At 45.6% G+C, this 23,507-nt stretch overlaps 1 protein-coding gene across 4 annotated transcripts in view; it reads left to right on the forward strand.

Annotated features, from left to right (window-relative positions):
• Nucleotides 1-309: 309 nt before the first annotated feature.
• LOC138636364 (suppressor of tumorigenicity 7 protein homolog) overlaps nt 310-23,507 on the forward strand; it is a 29,378-nt gene continuing 6,180 nt past the window's right edge. For 2 of the 4 annotated variants that reach the window (XM_069724346.1, XM_069724344.1), the window contains exons 1-8: nt 310-491; nt 1,698-1,857; nt 15,505-15,559; nt 16,404-16,519; nt 16,715-16,790; nt 22,158-22,312; nt 22,490-22,587; nt 22,858-22,987. In XM_069724346.1, coding sequence (XP_069580447.1) covers nt 414-491; nt 1,698-1,857; nt 15,505-15,559; nt 16,404-16,519; nt 16,715-16,790; nt 22,158-22,312; nt 22,490-22,587; nt 22,858-22,987 — 868 coding nt within the window. In that variant the 5' untranslated portion in view covers nt 310-413. The remainder of the gene's footprint in view (nt 492-1,697; nt 1,858-15,504; nt 15,560-16,403; nt 16,520-16,714; nt 16,791-22,157; nt 22,313-22,489; nt 22,588-22,857; nt 22,988-23,507) is intronic. The other 2 variants (XM_069724348.1, XM_069724347.1) reach the window with 2 other exon arrangements.

Here is a 23,507-nt window from a genome sequence, read left to right on the forward strand (position 1 = left end):
TGAAGTTACATGTGCATTTTAAAATATTAAGGATGTCTTGTGAATGTTGTATTAGAGTGTCATGCTGCCAGTCCAGGCTCCTCTCTGGTTTTCTGACCTGGTTCAGGCTCCTCTCTGATTTTCTGACCCGGTTCAGGCTCCTCTTGTGGTGCCATCCCGCACTGCTCCTCCGGTGTTCTGTCGTTTCACATCTGAGCAGCAGTGCAAGTGCAGTGAAATGCCGAACGCGGCATGTTTGTGCAGGAAAGCTTTCATGTCCCTGAAAGTCGAGTGTTCCTGATGTTTTTCTTTTCTTGTCTGTAGATGTGATTTCTTCTTTTATGGATCTCCATCATCTGATTCTACAGAATGTTTTCTGACATCTGGAGTGAATCTCATCTTCCTTCATCCTCTCTGTCTCGTCTCTAGTGAGCATGTTTCTCAACACCCTGACGCCCAAGTTCTACGTGGCTCTGACGGGAACCTCCTCCCTCATATCAGGACTCATTCTGGTGAGAACCTCCTCAGCATTATTGGTTTTAAATCTATTATCATACTAGAAATGTTATTTCTTATTGTAAGTCTCTTTGGATAAAAGCGTCAGCTAAATGTAATGTAATATTCTGTTAGAGCTTAGATAAATAGATAAACTCAATAATAATAATAATAACCATCTCTCTCACACACACACACACACACACACACACACACACACACACACACACACACACACACACACACACACTCTCACACACACACACACACACACACACGCCCCCCCACCCACACACACACACACACACACACACTCTCTGTCACACACACTCTCACATACACACACACTGATGAGAGTGGAGCTGCTGGTCAACAGCATCAGGAGAAGTCCAGGCTTTAGTACCTCAGCGACACGTTATCATGCAGATCAGTGGACGACCTCAGATGACCTCAGACCATCTCAGATGACCTCACATGACCTCAGATGACCTCAGACCATCTCAGACGACCTCACATGACCTCACATGACCTCAGACCATCTCAGACGACCTCACATGACCTCAGATGACCTCAGACCATCTCAGACGACCTCACATGACCTCAGACCATCTCAGAGCTCACATGACCTCAGACCATCTCAGATAACCTCAGACGACCCCACTCCTCAATCTGATGGTTTTGCAGTCATATTCCTTGAGCCGCTGACACCGGACTGACCCGGTGATACCAGTGACAGCGGGCTGAGTTAATCAAACACATTCAGATTACAACAATACAGGTGATAAAATCAGATCAGATAAACTCTGCTTCAGTTGGTCTTTTCTCTTCTAGCCAGTAACTGTCTTATATAATATGTATATAATATTTATAATATTTATCATGTTTATAATATATATATAATTTATATATGTATAATATATAATATATATAATATATATATTTATAATATATATAATAAAAATAATATATATAATGTTTATAATATTTAAATTGTTAAATTGTCTCTCGCTCTGTCTCTGTCTGTCTCTGTCTCTCTCTCTCACTCTCTCTCTCATCTGTCTGTCTCTGTCTCTCTCTGTCTCTCTCTTGCTCTCTGACTTTCTGTCTCTGCTCTCTCTCTCTCTGTCTCTGTCTCTCTCTCTCTGTCTGTCTGTCTCTCTCTCTCTGTGTCTTTCTCTCTGTCTCTCTCTTTCTCTCTCTCTGTCTGTCTCTCTGTCTGTCAGATCTTTGAGTGGTGGTATTTCAGGAAATATGGGACCTCCTTCATAGAACAGGTGTCTGTGAGTCACCTGCGCCCCCTGCTGGGCGGAGTGGACAGCAGCTCTCCCAGCAGCTCCAGCACCAGCAATGGGGACGCCGACACCAACCGACAGAGTGTTTCTGGTAAGTTATGATTTTTTTTATATGTTTAGTGTTGAACAGCTCCACTCTGGAACCATCAGAGAAAACAGAGACACTTTGAATTATGACCTCAGAGTCGACAGTTTACATCACATCACCAGTGTCAATGTAAAAAAAACACAAATTATGCTCTTCTCACCTTCTACCAACAAGTCAGGTGATTAAAAAACATTTCTTTATGATAATTATCGAACAAAACAACATATTTAGAACAAGGTTTACCTATAAAATGTTCTCTATGTTATCTGCTGGTTTGAAGTGGTTCCTCTTCATCTCCCTGCTGCAGTCACACAGAACCTCTCTGGTTCTGCTGCAGTGACACGGAACCTCTCTGGTTCTGCAGTCACATGTAACCTCTCTCTTCAGTCAGTCCCTGCGGGATTTTGAGTTTTTTGTAATTTGTGGTTGTAGCACGTCTGGGCTACCGTGGGGGTTCCTCGGATATACAAACGACCCACTGAGCCACAAAGTTTGTTTTACGGTTCCTTTTACTCCTTCACACAAACACACTTGCTGCTCTCCCTTCCGGCGCTCTCCTGCCCTGCTTCCGAGTGTCCGTCCAGTCGCTGCCTTCCTTCCTCCTCACCAGGTCCTGCTCACTTATAAAGGAGAGAAGCCAATCCCCTGATTCAGATCAGCTGCGCCAATTATCCTTCTCCCGGCACCGTTCCCTGAACCACTCCTCCCACTCTCTACTCCCTGCAGCTGAGCTAACCACACCCCGCCACCACATACCCCCACCGCCCGACTTAGACTGGGGAGCCATCCGGCCTAACCTACTCCCTCCCCCAGAGAGCGGGAGAGGAAGTCAGCCACGGTCATCTGCGCCCCGGCCTATGGACCACCTTGAAGTTAAAAGGCTGTAACACCAGATACCACCGAGTGATCCGGGCGTTGGTATCCTTGATGCGGTGGAGCCACTGGAGCTGAGCGTGGTCCGAACAGAGGGTGAATGAGTGTCCCAGCAGGTAGTACCGCAGGGAGTCGACTGCCCACCGGATGGCCAGGCACTCCTTCTCCACCGTACTGTACCTGGCCTCCCTCTCCGACAGTTTCCGGCTGATGTAAAGGACGGGGCGGTCCACCCCCCGCACCTGCTGGGACAGAACGGCCCCCAGCCCTCTGTTCGATGCATCAGTCTGCACGGTAAAGGGAAGAGAGAAGTTAGGGGTGTGGAGAAGTGGTTCCCCACAGAGAGCCTGTTTTACCTTCTCAACCGCCCACTGGCACTGCTCCGTCCATTGGACCGGACCTGAGGCACCTTTCCGGGTCAAGTCGGCCAGGGGCTGGTCAGTTCCGCGAAGTCCGGGATGAACCGTCTGTAATACCCAGCCAGCCCCAAAAACCGCCTCTCCTCTTTTTTCGATAGCAGCAGTCTTGTCCACCTGAGGGCGCACCTGCCCGCCGCCCAAGTGGTACTCCAGATACCGTACCTCCCTCCATCCAACTGCACACTTCCCTGGGTTGGCGGTGAGCCCAGCCTGCCTCAGGGACTCCAGCACCACGCCCACCCGCTGCACATGCTCCGCCCAGGTGGTGCTGTGGATGATGACATCATCAAGGTAGGCGGCAGCATATGCAGCGTGTGGAGGCAGCACCTGGTCCATGAGGCGTTGGAACGTGGCTGGGGCACCGAACAGCCCGAAGGGAAGTGTGGTGAATTGGTATAATCCAAACGGAGTGGAGAAGGCCGTTTTTTCCTTGGACTCTGACGAGAGAGGAATCTGCCAGTAGCCCTTGGTTAAATCCAGTGTCGTGAAGAAACGTGCAGTGCCCAGCCGGTCCAGGAGTTCGTCGACCCAGGGCATTGGGTACTGTGATGGCCGTGTCCTTTCCATTTAAACTGTGCCATCTTAATAGGGGCTTCGCTTGATTCACACATTAAACCGGTCCAAATCATAACGCTGCAGTCGCCGATTCAATTGTTTCATTTATTCTCCCATTAATCAAAAAAGTTTACAAAACATTCTCGTTGTAATGTGAGGTCAAAGACTGTGCCGATGCCCCTTCCTCACGTTTCCTCCATGTTTAGTGAAGAAGAACCAAAAACTCAGTCCCCCTTCTCCCCTATCACAGCTGATAATCAGCTGGCAACCAGCTGATAATCAGCTGACAATCATCTGGTCAATCACAACTAATACATACTAATTATTCAGCATATGCATTTCATCTTATTTCATAAGTCAAAAGAAAGATTTACATTACCTCAGTAAATAAGCAAATTCTAATATAATTTGTTATCAACACAAAATATGGCTCTAACATTCCAGCCCCTAATTGCTTAAAAAAATAGCAATTACACAAATTAATAAATAGAGACAATATTCAAACCCACATAATCGTGTATTTCATTCCTTTTCAACATTCAGTGTCCATAGATGAAGTTCATCTTATAGTTCATGTATCAGGCTACTGTTACAAGTATCTGTCCAGCTACTCTTCTGTTTCGAGGAGCAGACAGAGTTTGTTGACAGGTCTCTGTACAACACTTGTTTTGGTTTTAACTAGGACACGGTGGACTAGTCCTTTACTTCCAGGCAGGGTCTTTAGAATCCGTCCTAGAACCCAGGAGTTCCTGGGAGCTGAATCATCTGCAATAACAACAAGGTCTTCGGGTAGAAAGTTCCTTTTAACTCTGTTCCACTTATTTCGCTGTTGCATGATTGGAAGGTATTCTCGGACCCATCTTCTCCAGAAAAGATCAGCCAGATATTGTACTTGCCTCCATCTTCTTCTAGAGTACAGGTCATCCTTCTTGAATAGTCCAGAAGGCATGACAGGGTTAGTTTTGAGTAGAAGCAGATGATTCGGTGTCAGTGGTTCCACATCATTCAAGTCATTTGTTATTGTTGTGATGGATCTATCATTCATTATTGCTTCCACCTCACATAAGGCTGTTTGCAAGGCCTCATTATCCAGAACTTGTTCTCTTACCACAGAGCACAGAATTTTTTTGAGTGACTTAATGAGTCTTTCCGATGCACCTCCATGGTGAGCACCTCATGCCGGGTTAAATATCCACTTTATTCCTTCTTGGAGTAGATTCCTTTGGATTTTATCATGGTTTAGTTCCTTTAATGATCGTTCAAGCTCCTTTTGTGCACCAACAACATTTATACCTTGATCAGATCTGATGGTTTTTACAGTACCTCTACGACATAGAAATCTGCGTGTTGCATTAATGCAGGAGTTAGTGTCCAGGCTACTAGCCACCTCAAGATGGATTGCACGGCTGGTAAGGCAAATGAAGATTACACCCCACCGTTTTACATTGGTCCGACCTCGCCTTATTTCAAAAGGTCCAAAATAATCCATGCCAACTGAAGTGAAAGGTGGCAAATCTGACATCACACGGTCCTGTGGGAGATCTGCCACCTTTTGCTCTCCTACTTTAGACTGCATTCGTCTACAGAAAACACAGTTTCTGATGATTTTTCGTGCTGAAGAGTTTGCAGAGGACATCCAGTACTTTTTTCCTAGTTTTGAGAGCATATGATTTCTTCCAGAATGACCAATTTGGGTGTGTATGTGTCTTAGAATGGCTTCTGATATGTGGGATCTTTTGGGTAAGATTATGGGATTTTTAACGCTTACTGGCATAGCTGATCTGTTGATCCTTCCCCCCACTCTCAGGATATCTTGATCAAGGATTGGATCCATCTTTAATATAGGGCTGTCTTTTCAGCAATGTTTTCCTCTTTCAAGGAGGGTAATGTCCTGTGTAAATTGTTGCCGTTGTTCAAATGCAAGTATAGCCCTTTCTGCATTTTTCATATCTTCCACCGTCAGATCTGTACTGAATATCACTTTTAGGTTCATAGCGCGTTCCTTCAGTGATTTATAATCACTGGGCAGCAATCCAGAATTTGTCACCTTCATTCTTTGAGTGATCTCCAAAAGCAATCTTTTCAACTTCAGTATCCATGCTACAGCTTTTTTCAGGCTATTCCAATCTGAGTAGTACTCAATCAGTTTACTAGTGGGACTTTTTTCCTCCACCTTCACTGTGTTCGCAATCACATCCCTTTTCACTTCGGGATCATCTGGAGAGAGAGAACTTTGCAACATTATGCCTGGGTTCTTTGACCACTGTGATTCCTCCTTTTGCAGAAAATCTGGTCCTTGTAGCCATCTCTTAGACTTCAGAAAAGGTTCAATGTTTAATCCCCGTGAAGTATCGTCTGCGGGATTTCGTTTGGAGTCCACATATCTCCATTGAGTATCATTCGACAAGTCATGAATGACAGTAATTCTATTGGCCACAAAGGTGTAGAATCTCCTGGTCTGATTGCCGATATATTTAAGTACAGACTGACTGTCGGTCCAAAAAATTGATTCTTGAAGATTTAGATGTAACTCTGAGCGTAACATCCAATCAACTCGTACAGTTAAAGTGGCTGCTGTAAGCTCAAGTCTGGGGATGGTCATCTTTCTGAGGGGTGTTACTCTGGACTTTCCCATCACTAAAGCAACATGAACTGCCCCTGAACCGTTGACAAATCTGAGATAACTGGCAGTGCCAAACCCATGCTCAATGGCATCACAGAAGTGATGCAACTGTATTGTTTCCACTTGTCCAAAATCTACAAGTTTCAAACATCTACTGACCTGTAAATGTTTAAGTTGAGGCAGCTCAGTTAGTCATTTTTCATATGGTTTGGAGAGTTCAGCAGGAATTTTTGATTCCCATCCGCACTTGGCCTGGCAAAGATCTTGAAGAATCTGCTTTGCCTTTAGTACAAAAGGTGCAGCAAGACCTAATGGGTCGTAAACTGAACTGACAGTCGAGAGTATAGCTTGTCTTGTGAGAGATCTAGTTTTGATTGCTATCTGGAATCCAAATGTGTCATTTTCAATGTCCCAGGACATCCCAAGAGCCCTTTCCACAGGTAAGTTTTCTCTGTCCAGGTCAAGTTCTTTAATTTGTTCGGCTTTGTGTTCATCTGGGATAGCAGCCAGGACCTCTCAACTAGCTCCCCAAGCTAACCCATTTTGTTAGCTTGAATCCTCCTTTAGCACAAAGCTCAGAGATTCTTAATGAGGTTAACAGCTTGCTTTTCTGTGGCCAGGGATTTAAGGCAGTCATCAACATAAATGTTTGATTGAATGCTATTAACTGCTGTGGCATCAAAGTTGTCCTTATTATCCTCTGCTGTTTTTTGTAGAGCAAAATTAGCACAACTGGGTGAAGAGACGGCCCCGAACAGATGAACTTTCATTCGGTATTGCTTTAAACTTTGGCTTGTGTCACCGTCTGGCCACCAAAGAAATCTTAGCAAGTTTGAATCTTCTTCATAAACACGAACTTGGTGGAACATTCCTTCAATATCTGCAATGATGGCAAACTGTTTCTGGCGGAGCCTCAGCAGAACACCAAGAAGTGAGTTGGCCAAGTCAGGTCCTTGTAAGAGTTGATTGTTGAGTGATGTTCCTTTGTATGAAGATGTACAGTCAAACACTACTCTGATTGTCTTCTTACGCTTGTGATACACCCCATGGTGGGGTATGGACCACACCTTGCCATCATTTGGATGAAGGTCCTTTGATGGCACCTTCTCTGCGTAGCCTTTGGCAATTACATCTTTCATGAAAGCCTTGTACCCTTCTGCATAAGGAGCATCTCTCTTGAATTTCCTGACAAGGTAATGTGCTCGCTGTTCTGCTATATGATAGTTGTTGAGCATGATGACATCTCTATTACGAAGTGGCAAAAGTAAGTAATGGTGATTATCTTTCAGTGTAGCCGCACTTGATACCAGCTGCATGAATTTGCGGTCTTCTACTGACATTTGAGGTTGTCCCTCATACTCTCTCTCTAGGAAATCATGGTGGTACTGGTTTACAAGAAGGTTTTCCAGTTGTTTAATTGAAATGCGGTTTACTGATGCCTCTGGCCTTCCTAATTTGTCCACAGCTGAAGATAAATTGAGCGCTCCATTTACCACCCATCCTAGGAGCGTTCTTACAGCATATGGACCATTGCCTTGGCTATTTATGATTTGCCAGGGCTCCATAGCCTTTGGGACATCTACTCCAATTAAGAGTTCCACATCCACATCAATTTCTTGCACTTGTATTTCTTTCAAGTAAGGCCACCTGCTGAGGTCATTCTGAGAGAAAATGTTCCCCTTCGTCACTGGTATCTTTGTTTGAGTGGATGTTTTATGTAGCTCAATAAAGTTTTTCCCATCCACATCGCCCACTTGTAGTCCAGTTATTTCATAACTATTGACTGGCTTATTTTGACCCATTGTTTGCAAGTGAACTTTAGTTTTCCTTCCTGTCACATTGAGTTGTCCCATAAGATTCTCTGTACAAAATGTTGCTGTGCTGCCAGGGTCAAGAAATGCATAGCTTAACATTGTTTTGCTGCCTTTGGAAGCCTTTATTTGTACTGGTACTATTGAAGCATGCAGTGTTTTCCAGCCCCGATATCCTCCTCTTCTTCCAATGGGACAAGAGTTCCACTTACAGATCTTTTTGTCTGTTTGGTCCTTTTATCATATTCGAGCAAGATGGCGCCGCGCTAGCGGCAGCCTGTTGCAGCAGCTCCCCTCCCCTTGTTATTAGTATTATTTGTATTTTTTAAGCCTTTCTCCTCTCTTCGGAGTTGTTGTTTTTTTCTTTCTCTCGTGTGTTAAGTTAACGGTCCGTAATGGACCGTAATTTTTCCACGTTTCTGGCTGGGGGCATTGTTATTGTTTACTCTCGTGATCAGCTGATTGCGCTGAGTAGCCCTCTACTGCTGCTGCCCGGAGCGAGGCCTGAGATCCCCATTGAACTTCGGAGAAGATGGCGGGGTTGCAGAGCTGGAGCTAAGCTAAAGGCGGAAAGGAGGAAATATAAACCAGCGGTACCGGCGATCTTAATGGGGAACGTGAGGTCGTTGGCCAACAAGACGGACGAGCTCGGCGCGCTGGTAAAGACACAGCGGGAATACCGGGAGTGCAGCATCATGTGTTTCACCGAGACATGGCTGCACTCACATTTCCCGGACCACAGCGCGGCCGTACCCGGCTTCAGGACCGTTCGGGGGGACGGAGACGTTGTTCGGAGCGGCAAGAAGAAAGGTGGAGGGATTGCAGTCTATGTGAACGAGAGGTGGTGCAATCCCGACCATGTGTGTGAAGGAACGTTTCTGTAGCCCGGACATTGAACTGCTAGCCGTGGGGATGCGCCCTTATTATTTACCGAGGGAGTTCACGTCCGCCATTGTTATCGCTGTTTACATTCCTCCATCAGCTGACGTAGAGGCAGCAGTGGACACCATCTACTCCACTGTGGCTAAACTGCAGACTAAGCATCCCGGTGCATTTTTGGCAGTTACTGGAGACTTTAACCAGTCTGGATAAAGTACTGCCAACTTTACACCAGCATGTGAACTGCCCCACACGTAACAATAAAACTCTGGACTTACTGTATGCTAATGCCATGGATGCATACAGTACTACTGCCCTTCCCCCCCTTGGTAGATCAGATCATAACCTGGTCCTGCTGACTCCAAAGTATGTTCCCCTGGTGCAGAGGCAGCCTGTAACCACCAGGACTGTGAGGAGGTGGACACAGGAGGCTAAAGACGCCCTGCAGGACTGCTTTGAGTCCACGGACTGGGATGTGCTGTGTGGACCACATGGGGAGGACATCAACAGCATGACGGACTGTATCACAGAATACATCAAATTCTGTGAACACACCACCGTACCATCCCGGACTGTAAAATGCTTCCCCAACAATAAGCCGTGGATCACCAGTGACCTGAAAGTTCTTCTTAATAAGAAGAAAGCAGCCTTCAGGTCTGGAGACAGGGAGGAGCTCAGGAGAGTGCAGCGCCACCTGAAGGAGAAGCTCAAGGAGTGCAAGGACTCCTACAGGAGGAAGCTGGAGGCCAAACTCCAACAGAACAACGTGAGGGAGGTGTGGACCGGTATGAAGGAGATTACTGGGTTCAAGGGGAGAGAGAGACAACCAGGGGGCTCCCTGGAGAGGTCAAATGAACTAAACTGTTTCTTCAACAGGTTTAGTTCACCGCCCTCATCTGTCTCCTCCACACCTCACACCTCCCAAACACCTCTGCTGCCTCCCTCCCTCCCCCCTCTACACCCCCTGGTGAACTGCATAGAGCCCTCAATCTCAAAGGGCTCTTCCTCCATCGACACCTCGACCCCCCGTCCCCCACACACACCCCTCACCCCCCTCTCTGTGACGACTGGCCAGGTTAGGAGACAGCTGGAGAGAATCCACCAGCGCAAGGCTGCAGGACCTGACGGCATCAGCCCTGTGGTCCTGAAGACCTGCGCCGTCCAGCTGGCTGAGGTCCTACAACACCTCTTCAACCTGAGCCTGAAGCAGGAGGAGGTCCCGGTGCTGTGGAAGATGTCCTGTCTGGTTCCTGTCCCCAAGAAGACGACTCCATCTGGCCTCAACGACTACCGACCGGTTGCCCTCACATCTCATGCGATGAAGGTGCTGGAGAGGCTGGTCTTGGCCCACCTCAGGCCGCTGGTGAAATCTTCTCTGGACCCTCTGCAATTTGCGTACCAGCCTCATGTGGGAGTGGACGACGCCATCATCTACCTGCTGCAACGAGCTCAGTCTCACCTGGATGGAACCGGTGAATCTGTGAGAATCACTTTCTTTGATTTCTCCAGTGCATTCAACACCATCCAACCACTGCTACTGAGTGAGAAGCTGTGGGTGGTGGGGGTGGACGTGCCCACCATCTCCTGGATCAATGACTACCTGACAGGCAGACCACAGTTTGTCCGTCTGGGCAGTGTGCTGTCTGATACGGTGGTCAGTGGTACTGGAGCTCCACAGGGGACTGTTCTGTCTCCCTTCCTGTTCACCTTATACACAACTGACTTCCAGAACAACTCAGAGTCAAGACATCTGCAGAAGTTCTCTGATGACTCTGCAGTGGTAGGATGTATAAGGGATGGACGGGAGGAGGAGTACAGGGCAGTAGTGGAGGACTTTGTGGAGTGGGCGGGTAGAAATCACCTGCTCCTGAATGTGGCCAAGACCAGAAAGATGGTGGTCGACTTCAGGAGGAAGACAACGGCTCCACAACCGCTGAGAGTTCTGGGAGAGGAGGTGGACATGGTGGAGGAGTACAAGTACCTGGTGTCTCCATGACAACAGACTGAACTAGAAGACCAACATCAACGCTGTCTACAAGAAGGTGATGAGTCGACTATTTTTCTTGAGAAAACTTTGATCCTTCAATGTGTGCAGCGAGATGTTGGAGATGTTCTACCATCTGTTGTGGCCAGTGCTTTGTACTTCGCTGGGGTCTGCTGGGGGAGCAGCATTGGAGCCGGTGACACCAACAGACTTAACAAACTGGCTAAGAAGGCCGGCTCCATCATCGGCTACAAACTGGACAGCCTGGAAAAGGTGGTGGAGAGGAGGACGCTGAACAAACTATTGTCCATATTGGATAATCCTGTCCACCCTCTCCACCACCTGCTGCAGGGACAGCGGAGCACTTTCTCTAAAAGATTCCTCCAGCTCCGCTGTCACAAGGACAGATACAGGAGATCATTCCTGCCCACTGCAATAAGACTACAATAACTCACCTCTGACAAAATCCATCACAGTACAATAACACTGTTGACTGTGTTTCTTGGTTTGTTTGTATATTATATATATAGATATACACTGTACTGTATATATATATGCTGACTGTGTTTCTTGGTTTGTTGTATATAATATATATAGATATATAATGTACTGTATATACTGTGCATTTTATATTTATATTTTTTACTGCTATTTTATTTTATTGCTTTTCTATTATTATATTATTCTATTCTATTATTTTATTCTATTGTTTCTATTATTGTCTTATTGCTTCTGTATGTATGCTGCTGTAGCGAAAAAATTTCCCCTCTGGGATTAATAAAGTAAATACATACATACACATACATATGGTTCATTCTCTGCAGGTTTGGCAATGTGTAGAATACTAGGGTGCTTTCCTTGACAATGTTGGCATGTCATTCTTCTTTTACAGGTTTTGCTCATGTGTCCCTTGGTTAGACAGCCAAAACATACACCATTTTCTTTCAGCATATGCACTTTAACATTATGTGGTTGAGCCTTTAACGTTTCACATTCATCCAACATCACATTTCCTCCATGCTTGGTGAAGAAGAACCAAACAACTCAGTCCCCCTTCTCCCCTATCACAGCTGATAATCAGCTGGCAACCAGCTGATAATCAACTGACAATCATCTGGTCAATCACAATTAATACATACTAATTATTCAGCATATGCATTTCATCTTATTTCATAAGTCAAAAGAAAGATTTACATTACCTCAGTAAATAAGCAAATTCTAATATAATTTGTTATCAACACAAAATATGGCTCTAACAGGTACACATCAAATCATGACACATCATTCACCCTGTGATAGTCCACACAGAACCGAATAGATCCATCCTTCTTGACAACAAGAACAATGGGGCTACACCAGGCACTGTTGGACTCTTCTATTACTCCCATCTCCAGCATAGCAGCCAATTCCCTCTGAACCACTTTTCTTTTGTGTTCAGGTAGCCTGTAGGGTCGCAACCGCACCGTCACACCCGGAGACGTCTCAATGTTGTGCACCATGAGGTTCGTGCGTCCTGGCAGGAGGGAGAACACATCAGCAAACTGCTTCTGCAACTGGGCAACGTCTGTTCTCTGGGTCCCGGAGAGATGGGCGTCATAAGGGAGCGAGGCAGGATTGGTGGACTTTGGAACCTCTGGCCCCAGCTCCTCTCTCAGATACCACAGACACCAGAGAAACAGACTCCGCCTCTCTCCATGCTTTTAAAAGGTTGAGGTGGTAGAGCTGTGTAGCTCCACCCCTGTCAGAACGCACCACCTCATAGTCAACGTCCCCTACTCGCCGTGTGACCACAAAGGGCCCTTGCCACTTGGCGAGGAGTTTCGAGCTGGAAGAAGGAAGCAATACAAGTACCTTTTCTCCCGGTGTGAATTGCCTCAGCTTGGCCCCTCTGTTGTACAGCCGTTGTTGACACTCCTGGGCCTGGAGCAAATTCTCACGTGACATCCGACCCAGTGTGTGGAGTTTTGCTCGCGGGTCCAGGCTCGCAGGTCCAGGACATATTGAATTTAATTTTTCCCGGGGCTCGGACCCTCCTCCCAGTTTTCTTTAAGCAGGTCGAGCACCCCTCGTGGTTTCCTGCCAAACAGCAGTTCAAAGGGAGAAAATCCCGTCGAGGCCTGAGGGATCTCCCGCACTGCAAACAACAGAGGATCAAGCCATTTATCCCAATTACGTTCATCGTCATGTATAAATTTACGAATCATGGACTTTAAAGTCTTATTCAGACGCTCCAGAAGACCGTCAGTCTGTGGGTGATAAACACGGGTCCAAATAGACTTAATGCCCAGTAATCCATAAAGTTCTCTCAGTGTTCGTGACATGAACTGGGTTCCCTGGTCAGTCAGAATCTCTTTCGGGATTCCGACTCGGGAGATGACCTGAAACAGAGCCTGCACAACACTCTTTGCAAAAATGCTGCGCAACGGCACTGCCTCGGGATATCGTGTTGCGTAATCCACCAGAACTAACACAAAGCAATAGCCCTGTGTGCTCCAGTGAAATGGCCCGATGAGGTCCATGCCAATACGGTCAAATGGGACCTCCATCAAGGGTAGAGGATGCAAAGGCACCCTTGGAATGACCGGCTGGTTTACCAGCTGACATTCCGGGCAAGATGCACACCAACGGGCACATCCCCCCGGATGCCCGGCCAGTAAAACCGGGACATTATCCGGTCCAGAGTTTTATCATATCCCATGTGGCCAGCCATCGGGTTATAGTGAGCCACCTGGAAAATCATTTCCCGACGGCTTTTTGGCACCAACAACTGGGTGTTTTCTTGACGTGTTTGAGTGTCACGACTCACTCTATACAGTCTGTCCCTAATCAATGAAAAGTGCAGATATGACGGCGCTGTGTCAGGGTGCCCCAGCTGACCATCAATTCTTATCACTTGGTCAAAGGCGATGCGTAGAGTATCGTCCCGAGACTGCTCAAGTGGAAAATCCTCCATGGAGCGTAATTCTGTTGCCTCGAATATCACCCGGCAGAGAGTGCTGGGGCTGGCCGCTCCCGAGGAATCAGGGAACTGGGGGGGTGTTATTGCCCGTGGAGCCGGCAGGGCCCAGGCCGCCCCAGGCTGTGGGATCCTCCTCCGCGGCACAGGAATCGGTCGGGCTGCCACCAGCGGCCGACCACCATCCCCCTGCCCGCCTGGATGAACCACGAGGTGATCTTCGGCCAGGGTGATGGCGGCCTCTAGCGTCGTCAGACGGCGGCAGCGGACCCATGCCACGGTCCTGGCCGGCGGCAGCGGACCCATGCCACGGTCCTGGCCGGCGGCAGCGGACCCATGCCACGGTCCTGGCCGGCAGCCCCGCCGTGAACTGCTCCACCACAATTTTGTCCACCACCGCCGGCGCTCCTCCGGCGTTCTCTGGCTGCATCCATCTGGTCACCGAGTCCCTCAGCCGCTGAGTGTAGGGGAATGGCCGGTCCCCAGGCCCCAGCTTAGCCTCCCAGAAGTTTCTCCGGTGGTCTTCAGGGGACAGGCCCTCTTTACATCCCTGTAGATGTGTCTGGCCCCGGGTGGCAGCCCCAGGGCCGCCGTCTGCGCCTCCCTGTCAGCAGAGGAAAGAGTCGGACTGCCCACTCCGCCGCCGGCCAGGCACACGCCCCCGCCGTTCCCTCGAACATCTCAAGGAATGCCTGTACCTCATCCGCCGGCATCATCTTAGGCATTGCCACCCCTGTAAAGGGCACCGGCGCCGGTGGGGCCACTGCGGGCCGGCCCGCGAGCTGGTCCCAGGCACGGGTCTGTCGCTCTGTTTGCACCTGCAGCGCCCCCAGAAGCTGGTGGTTCGCCTCCACCTGGTCGTGCTGCATTGCCGCGATCCCGCCCAGCATCTGCCCCAGCGCAACGATCGGCTGCATCGGTGTTTCACTCTGCTGTCCGCCTGTCTCCATGCCCTTACATTGGGCACCAGTGTAGCACGTCTGGGCTACCGTGGGGATTCCTCGGAGATACAAACAACCCGCTGAGCCACAAAGTTCATTTTACGGTTCCTTTTATTCCTTCACACACACACACTTGCTGCTCTCGCTTCCGGCGCTCTCCTGCCCTGCCTCCGAGCGTCCGTCCAGTCGCTGCCTTCCTTCCTTCTCACCAGGTCCTGCTCACTTATAAAGGAGAGAAACCAATCCCATGATTCAGATCAGCTGCGCCAATTATCCTTCTCCCGGCACCGTTCCCTGAACCACTCCATCACTTTCTCCCCCTGCAGCTGAGCTAACCACACCCCGTCACCACAGTGGTGTTTTAAGCGATTTCTCTCCTCTCCTCTCCTCTCCTCTCCTCTCCTCTCCTCTCCTCTCCTCTCCTCTCCTCTCCTCTCCTCTTCTCTCCTCTTCTCTTCTCTTCTGTTCTCTTCTCTTCTCTTCTCTTCTCTTCTCTTCTCTTCTCTTCTCTTCTCTTCTCTTCTCTTCTCTTCTCTTCTCTTCTCTTCTCTCCTCTTCCTCCTCCTCCTCTCCTTACCTTCTCTTTTCTTCTGTCTGTCTCTCCTGCAGAATGTAAAGTTTGGAGAAATCCGCTGAATTTATTTCGTGGAGCCGAATATAATCGGTGAGTAACACAAGGAGACCTCCTTTCTGTTCTCCCTTTAATCTGTCTTCTCCTGTCTAATCTTCTCATGTTCCCATGTTCTCATATTTTCAAATGTTCTCGTTCTCATGTTCTCTTATGTTCTCTCATGTTCTCTTATGTTCTCTCTCATGTTCTCATGTTCTCGTGTTCTTTCATGTTCTCTTATGTTGTCATGTTTTCTCATGTTCTCGTTCTAATGTTCTCGTTCTCTCTTATGTTCTCATGTTTTCTCATGTTCACATGTTCTCATTCTTGTGTTCTCTAATGTTCTCGTACTCATTTTCTCATGTTCTCATGTTCTCTTTCATGTTCTCGCATGTTCTCATTTTCTCTCTTATGTTCTCTTGTACTCATGTTCTCATTCTCTCATGTTCTTTCTCATGTTCTCTCTGATGTTCTCTCATGTTTTTATGTTCTCTCATGTTCTCATGTTTTCATGCTCTCTCTTCTCCCTCTTGTTTGTCTTCTTTATTTGTATTTTACACCACTTTTTAATATCTTCCCACTCTATCGTATCTCGTCTCCTTTGTCTTCATGTTATTGTTAAATCTATTTTGCCTTTCTATAATTTCTATGATTTCTATAACTATATGATTTCTTTCCTGCCCTCTGCTTTCTCCTGGTCAGCCTGAGTTCTCTGTCGTCCTTTAGTTTTCTGCCTCGTGTTCATCTCTGTTGCTGCTGTTCATCTTCCTCCACTAACGATTCTTCTGCTGTAGTTCAGAGACGTCTCCTGTTCCTTTCACCTTCTTCAGCTGCTTCCATTTAGATAATCATGTTTTATCCTAATTGTGTGTTATTGTGTGTGTGTGCTGGTGTTCAGGTATACCTGGGTGACGGGTCGAGAGCCGCTGACGTACTACGACATGAACCTGTCAGCACAGGACCACCAAACCTTCTTCACCTGTGACTCAGACCACCTGCGGCCGGCTGACGCCAGTAAGGAAGCACTGGAACATGTGAACATACGTGTGTCTGGATTCATGTGCCCAGCTGGTCACATGACCCCGCTGACATGATGAATACTGTGTGTGTGTGTGTGTGTGTGTGTGTGTGTGTGTGTGTGTGTGTGTGTGTGTGTGTGTGTGTGTGTGTGTGTGTGTGTGTGTGTGTTTGTTTGTGTGTGCTTGTCAGTCATGCAGAAGGCGTGGAGAGAGAGGAACCCACAGGCTCGCATCTCTGCAGCACACGAAGCTCTTGAGCTCGAAGAGTGAGTCTTCTTCTCTTTTAGACAACTCTTCTGACACTGACTGATGTATAATAATATCTAATATAATATATAATGTGATATATAATCATTCATAATATAATATATAATGAGAGTTATACATAATAATATATTATATGATGTATAATAAGAGTCATATATAATAATATGTAATAAGAATGATATACACTCCCCGGCCACTTTATTAGGTACACCTTGCTGGTACCGTTGGACCCTTTTACCTTCAGAACTGCTTAATTCTTAATTCTTGGTGTCGAAGATTCAACAAGCTGCTGGAAACATTCCTCAGAGGTTTTGCTTCATTTTCACATGATAACATCACAGTTGCTGCAGATTTGTTGGCTGCACATCCGTAATGTGAATCTCCCGTTGCACCACATCCCAAAGCTTCTATTAGATGGAGATGTGGTGACCGTGGAGGCCGTTGGAGTCCAGTGAACTCATCGTCATGTTCCAGAAACCAGTTTGAGATGATTTGATCTTTGTGACGTGGTGCGTTATCCTGCTGGAAGCAGCCATCAGGAGACGGTCCACTGAGGACATAAAGGGACGGACACGGTCAGCAGCAATACTCAGGTAGGCTGTGGTGTTTACATGATGCTCAGCTGGTACTAAGGACCCAAAGTGGGACAAGAAAATATCCCCCCACCATCCCTCCACCACCACCACACCACCACCACCAGCCTGAACCGCTGATACAAGGCAGGACGGATGCACGCTTTCATGTCGTTGATGCCAAACTCTGACGACCATCTGAATGTGGCAGCAGAAATCCAGACTCATCAGACAGAGACGTTACTCCGATCTTCTCCTGTCCAATGAGCCGGTGTGAATCCAGCCTCAGTTTGCTGTTGTTAGCTGACAGAAGGACCCGGTGGTCTTCTGCTGCTAGAGTCCGTCTGCTTCAAGCTTCCACGTGTTGTTCAGATCTTCTGCATACCTCTCGTGGAACAAGTGCTTATTGGAGTTGCTGTTTCCTTCTATCATCTCCAACCAGTCTGGCTGACCTCCTCTGACCTCTGACCTCTGGCATTAACGAGGCATCTTCGCCCAGAGAACTGCGGCTCACTGGATATTTTCTCTTTGTCGGACCGTTCTCTGTAAAGCTAGAGATGGTTGTTGGTGAAAATCCCAGTAGATCATCAGTTAGTGAAATACTCAGACCAGCCCATCTGGGTCCAACAACATGCCACCTTCAAATCACTGAAATCACCTTTCTTATCTGTTCTGATGCTCCGTTTGACCTTCAGCAGCTCGTCTTCACCGTGTCTACATGCCTCAATGCATTGAGTTGCTGCCATGTGATTGGCTGATTAGATATTTGCATTAACGAGCAGTTGAACAGGTGTACCTAATAAAGTGGCCTGTGAGTATATAATAATATGTAATAAGAGTGATATATAATATAATGTGTGATGATGGTGGTATCCAGTGAAGCACTCTGTCCTGGAGCATGACAGAATGATAAATTCATGTTCAGGAGCTCCAACCATGAATCTGCTGCTTGTGTTACTTCCTGTCATACGTTATAATGTAGACAAAACTCTTCAACACACAGTGAAACACAATAATATCTCAAGTTGTTACAGATGTTTTTGTTTGTTTGAACCACCTATGATTCGACCGTTTATGTCTTTTAATCTAGACGTGAGGAATTGAATCAATAAGAATTCTTTGATTTGAAGTGTGTTAATGCAGCAGGTCTGAATGTTCAACATATGAAGGCAGAAGTTCACCTCACGATTTATTCATGCAGCACATTTGTTTTTCTTTCTTTTAATTATCGTATGATCACATCCAGATTTCTTTCTACTTCATCCTTCAGACAGGAAGAGAGCTGCATGTTGTCATGTTCTATGTATTCTATGTGTTCTACGTGTTATAGATGTTCTATGTGGTCTACGTGTTATAGATGTTCTACATGTTATGAATGTTCTACGTGTTCTACATGTTCTGTGTTCTACGTATTCTACATGTTCTACGTGTTATAGATGTTCTACGTGTTCTAGGTGTTATAGATGTTCTACGTGTTGTAGATGTTCTCCGTGTTATAGATGTTCTACGTGGTCTACGTGTTATAGATGTTCTACATGTTCTATGTGTTATAGATGTTCTACGTGTTCTATGTGTTATAGATGTTCTACGTGTTATAGATGTTCTAGTTGGTCTACGAGTTATATATGTTCTACGTGTTCTATGTATTCTACGTGTTCTATGTTTTATAGGCGTTCTACATGTTCTACGTGTTCTAGGTGTTATAGATGTTCTACATGTTTTACGTATTCTACGTGTTCTACATGTTCTACGTGTTATAGATGTTCTACGTGTTCTAAATGTTCTACGTGTTCTATATGTTATAGATGTTTTACGTGTTCTACGTGTTATCGATGTTCTACGTGTTCTACGTGTTATCGATGTTCTACGTGTTACAGATGTTCTAGATGTTCTACGTATTGTACGTGTTATAGATGTTCTACGTGTTCTACGTATTCTACATGTCCTACGTGTTCTACATGTTATAGATGTTCTACTTGTTCCACGCATTCTACATGTTCTACATGTTCAAGATGTTCTGCGTATTGTACATGTTATAGATGTTCTATGTGTTCTACGCATTCTACATGCTCTACGTGTTCTATGTTATAGATGTTCTATGTGTTCTACGTGTTATAGATGTTCTATGTGTTCTACATGTTATAGATGTTCCACGTGTTGTAGATGTTCTACATGGTCTACATGTTCTACATGTTCTACGTGTTATAGATGTTCTACGTGTTCTAAATGTTCTACGTGTTCCATGTGTTATAGATGTTTTACGTGTTCTATGTTTTATTGACGCTCTACGTGTTCTACGTGCTCTGTGTTCTACGTTATAGATGTTCTACGTGTTCTGCGTATTCCACATGTTCTACGTGTTATAGATGTTCTACATGTAGTAGATGTTCTACGTGGTCTACGTGTTATAGATGTTATAGATGTTCTACATGTTCTACGTATTCTACGCATTCTACATGTTCTACGTGTTCCAGATGTTCTACATGTTCTATGTGTTCTAGATGTTCTACATGTTCTAGATGTTCTACGTATTCTACATGTTATAGATGTTCTACGTGGTCTTCGTGTTATAGATGTTCTACGTGTTCTACATGTTCTGCGTATTCCACATGTTCTACGTGTTATAGATGTTCTACGTGTTATAGATGTTCTACGTGTAGTAGATGTTCTACATGGCCTACGTGTTCTACGCATTCTACATGCCCGTGTTCTGTTGTAGATGTTCTGTGTTCTACATGTTCCAGATGTTCTATGTGTTCTACATGTTCAAGATGTTCTACGTATTGTACATGCTCTATGTGTTCTATGTTATAGATGTTCTATGTGTTCTACGTGTTATAGATGTTCTATGTGTTATAGATGTCCCACGTGTTGTAGATGGTCTACGTGGTCTACATGTTCTACATGTTCTACGTGTTATATATGCTCTACGTGTTCTACGTGTTCTGTGTTATAGATGTTATACGTGTTATAGATGCTCTACGTGTTCTACGTGTTCTGTGTTCTATGTGTTATATATGTTCTACGTGTTCTAAGTGTCATAGATGTGCCACATGTTTTACATGTTCTATGTGTTCTACAGGTTCTACGTTTTCTACGTATTCTACGTGTTCTAGATGTTCTACTTGTTCCACACATTCTACATGTTCTACGTGTTCTAAGTATTCTACATGTTCTACGTGTTATAGATGTTCTACGTGTTATAGATGTTCTACGTGTAGTAGATGTTCTACATGTAGTAGATGTTCTACGTGGCCTACGTGTTATAGATGTTCTGCATGTTCTGTTAGAGATGCTCTACGTGTTCTACATGTTCTACGTGTTATATGTGTTATAGATGTCCTACGTGTTATAGATGTTCTACGTGTTCTACATATTCTGTGTTCTACATTTTCTATGAGTTATATATGTTCTACGTGTTCTACATGTTCTACGTATTCTACGTGTTCTACATATTCTACGTGTCCTGTGTTCTACTTGTTATTTATGTTCTACGTGTTCTACGCATTCTACATGCTCTATATGTTCTACGTGTTATAGATGTTCTACATGTTCTACGTGTTATAGATGTTCTACGTGTTCTACATGTTCTACGTGTTATAGATGTTCTACGTGTTATATATGCTCTATGTGTTCTACGTGTTCTGCATGTTCTACGTGTTATATGTGTTATAGATGTCCTACGTGTTATAGATGTTCTACGTGTTCTACATATTCTGTGTTCTACATTTTCTATGAGTTATATATGTTCTACGTGTTCTACATGTTCTACGTATTCTACGTGTTCTACATATTCTACGTGTCCTGTGTTCTACTTGTTATTTATGTTCTACGTGTTCTACGCATTCTACATGCTCTATGTGTTCTACGTGTTATAGATGTTCTACATGTTCTACGTGTTATAGATGTTCTACGTGTTCTACATGTTCTACGTGTTATAGATGTTCTACGTGTTATATATGCTCTATGTGTTCTACGTGTTCTACATGTTCTACGTGTTATAGATGTCCTACGTGTTATAGATGTTCTACGTGTTATAGATGTTCTACGTGTTATAGATGTTCTACATGGCCTACGTGTTATAGATGTTCTACATGTTCTACGTGTTATAGATGTTCTATGTGTTATAGATGTTCTACGTGGTCTGCGTGTTTTAGATGTTCTACGAGTTCTACGTGTTATAGCTGTTCTACGTGTTCTACATGTTCTACGTGTTATAGATGCTCTACATGTTCTACGTGTTCTACATGTTTTACGTGTTATAGGTGTTCTACGTGTTCCAGATGTTCTTCGTGTTCTGGATGTTCTACGTGTTACAGATGTTCTACGTGTTCTGGATGTTCTACGTGTTACAGATGTTCTACTTGTTGTATATGTTCTACGTGGTCTATGTGTTATAGATGGTCTAGTTGTTCTACGTGTTTGTGTTCTACGTGTTCTACATGTTCTACGTGTTACAGATGTTACACATGTTCAACAGTGAAGGTTCATTTTAGATCATCAGTGACAACAGTGACATGTTTCTCTGAACTCCTCTGATCAGCTGCTCAGATACACAAGGAAGAGAGGCAGCTATGTGTGTCATGATGTCATGACAACATGATGAAATACTGAGCTGCAAATTAATGAATGAATCCAGAAGACAAAGTCAAGTTTTAATTCTCTGATACCTCCCCCTCCTCTCCTCCCTCTCATCTCTTCCTCCTCTTTCTCCTCCTCCTCCTGTTCTTCATCCTCTTGTTCTCCCCACCCACCCCGCCCAACCCCACCCCCAATACCTCCCCCCACCTATAGCTGTGCGACAGCGTACATCCTGCTGGCAGAGGAAGAGGCGACCACCATCATGGAGGCGGAGCGTCTATTTAAACAGGCCCTGAAGGCTGGTGAAGGTTGTTACCGCCGCAGTCAGCAGCTGCAGCATCACAGTACTCAGTACGAAGCGCAGCACAGTGAGTGACATCATCACGTGTGTTGGTGTTACTTTATTCAGTAGTGGTGTGTGTGTGTGTGTGTGTGTGTGTGTGTGTGTGTGTGTGTGTGTGTGTGTGTGTGTGTGTGTGTGTGTGTGTGTGTGTGTGTGTGTGTGTGGGCTCCATGATGATGTCGTTGTGTGTGTGTCCCTCCAGGAAGAGACACCAACGTGTTGGTGTATATCAAGAGGAGATTGGCCATGTGCTCCAGGAAGCTGGGACGAACACGGGAGGCAGTGAAGATGATGAGAGATGTAGGTACACACACACTCACTCACTCACTCACTCACACTCACACACGCACACACACACAATCACTCACTCACACACACACTCACTCACTCACTCACTCACAAACACACTAACTCACTCACTCACTCACTCACACACACACTCAAACACTGACGCACACTGTTGTTAGAAATGAGAGGCCTCTGTGTGTTGCCAGGACTCAGTCAGACTACACTAAGTGAACAGTGACTGTGCATGTGTCGCCCCCTGTCTGCTATTACATGTAACAACAGTTGTGTGTTTTCCAGTTAATGAAGGAGTTCCCTCTCCTCAGTATGTTCAACATCCACGAGAACCTGCTGGAGTCACTCTTAGAACTCCAGAACTACGCCGACGTCCAGGCCGTTTTGGCCAAGTACGACGGTGAGACACACACAGACACACAACACACCACACAGACACACAACACAATGCTGGAGCTACACACACAACACAACACAAGTGTCCCTGAGCAAACTAATATATTCATGCAGACCTGCACCTGATAGAAAATATAATTATTAAGATTTAATTTTTAGTAGAAACGAGTGTCTTAAATTCCACTCAAAGTGTTTTGAAATTCTCTTACTTCTAAATACTGCAGAAGTGACAAACACCAACATCCCTGTAGTACTGATTCTATCCTACAGGGTTCAGTACGACATAATCCCTGTACTATTAACAATCCTGCAGGGGTCAGTACTACATCATCCCTGTAGTACTGACTCTATCCTGCAGGGGTCTCATACCAGAGGAGCTCTGAGGATGAGGGATGAAGACTTCTGCTGTTTACCAACTTCAGCTGGAAGATTCATTTAATTAACCAGTTAACGAGTTGGCAGGAAATTAATCACAAACAGTTTTGATAATTGATGAATAATTGATGATAATTGATTTGTGAGGA

The sequence above is a fragment of the Brachyistius frenatus genome, unplaced genomic scaffold, assembly GCF_029030835.1.
Source record: "Brachyistius frenatus isolate BFR_SWC_R1_liver_20210118 unplaced genomic scaffold, ASM2903083v1 Contig_371, whole genome shotgun sequence".
Classification (NCBI taxonomy): Eukaryota; Metazoa; Chordata; class Actinopteri; family Embiotocidae; genus Brachyistius; species Brachyistius frenatus.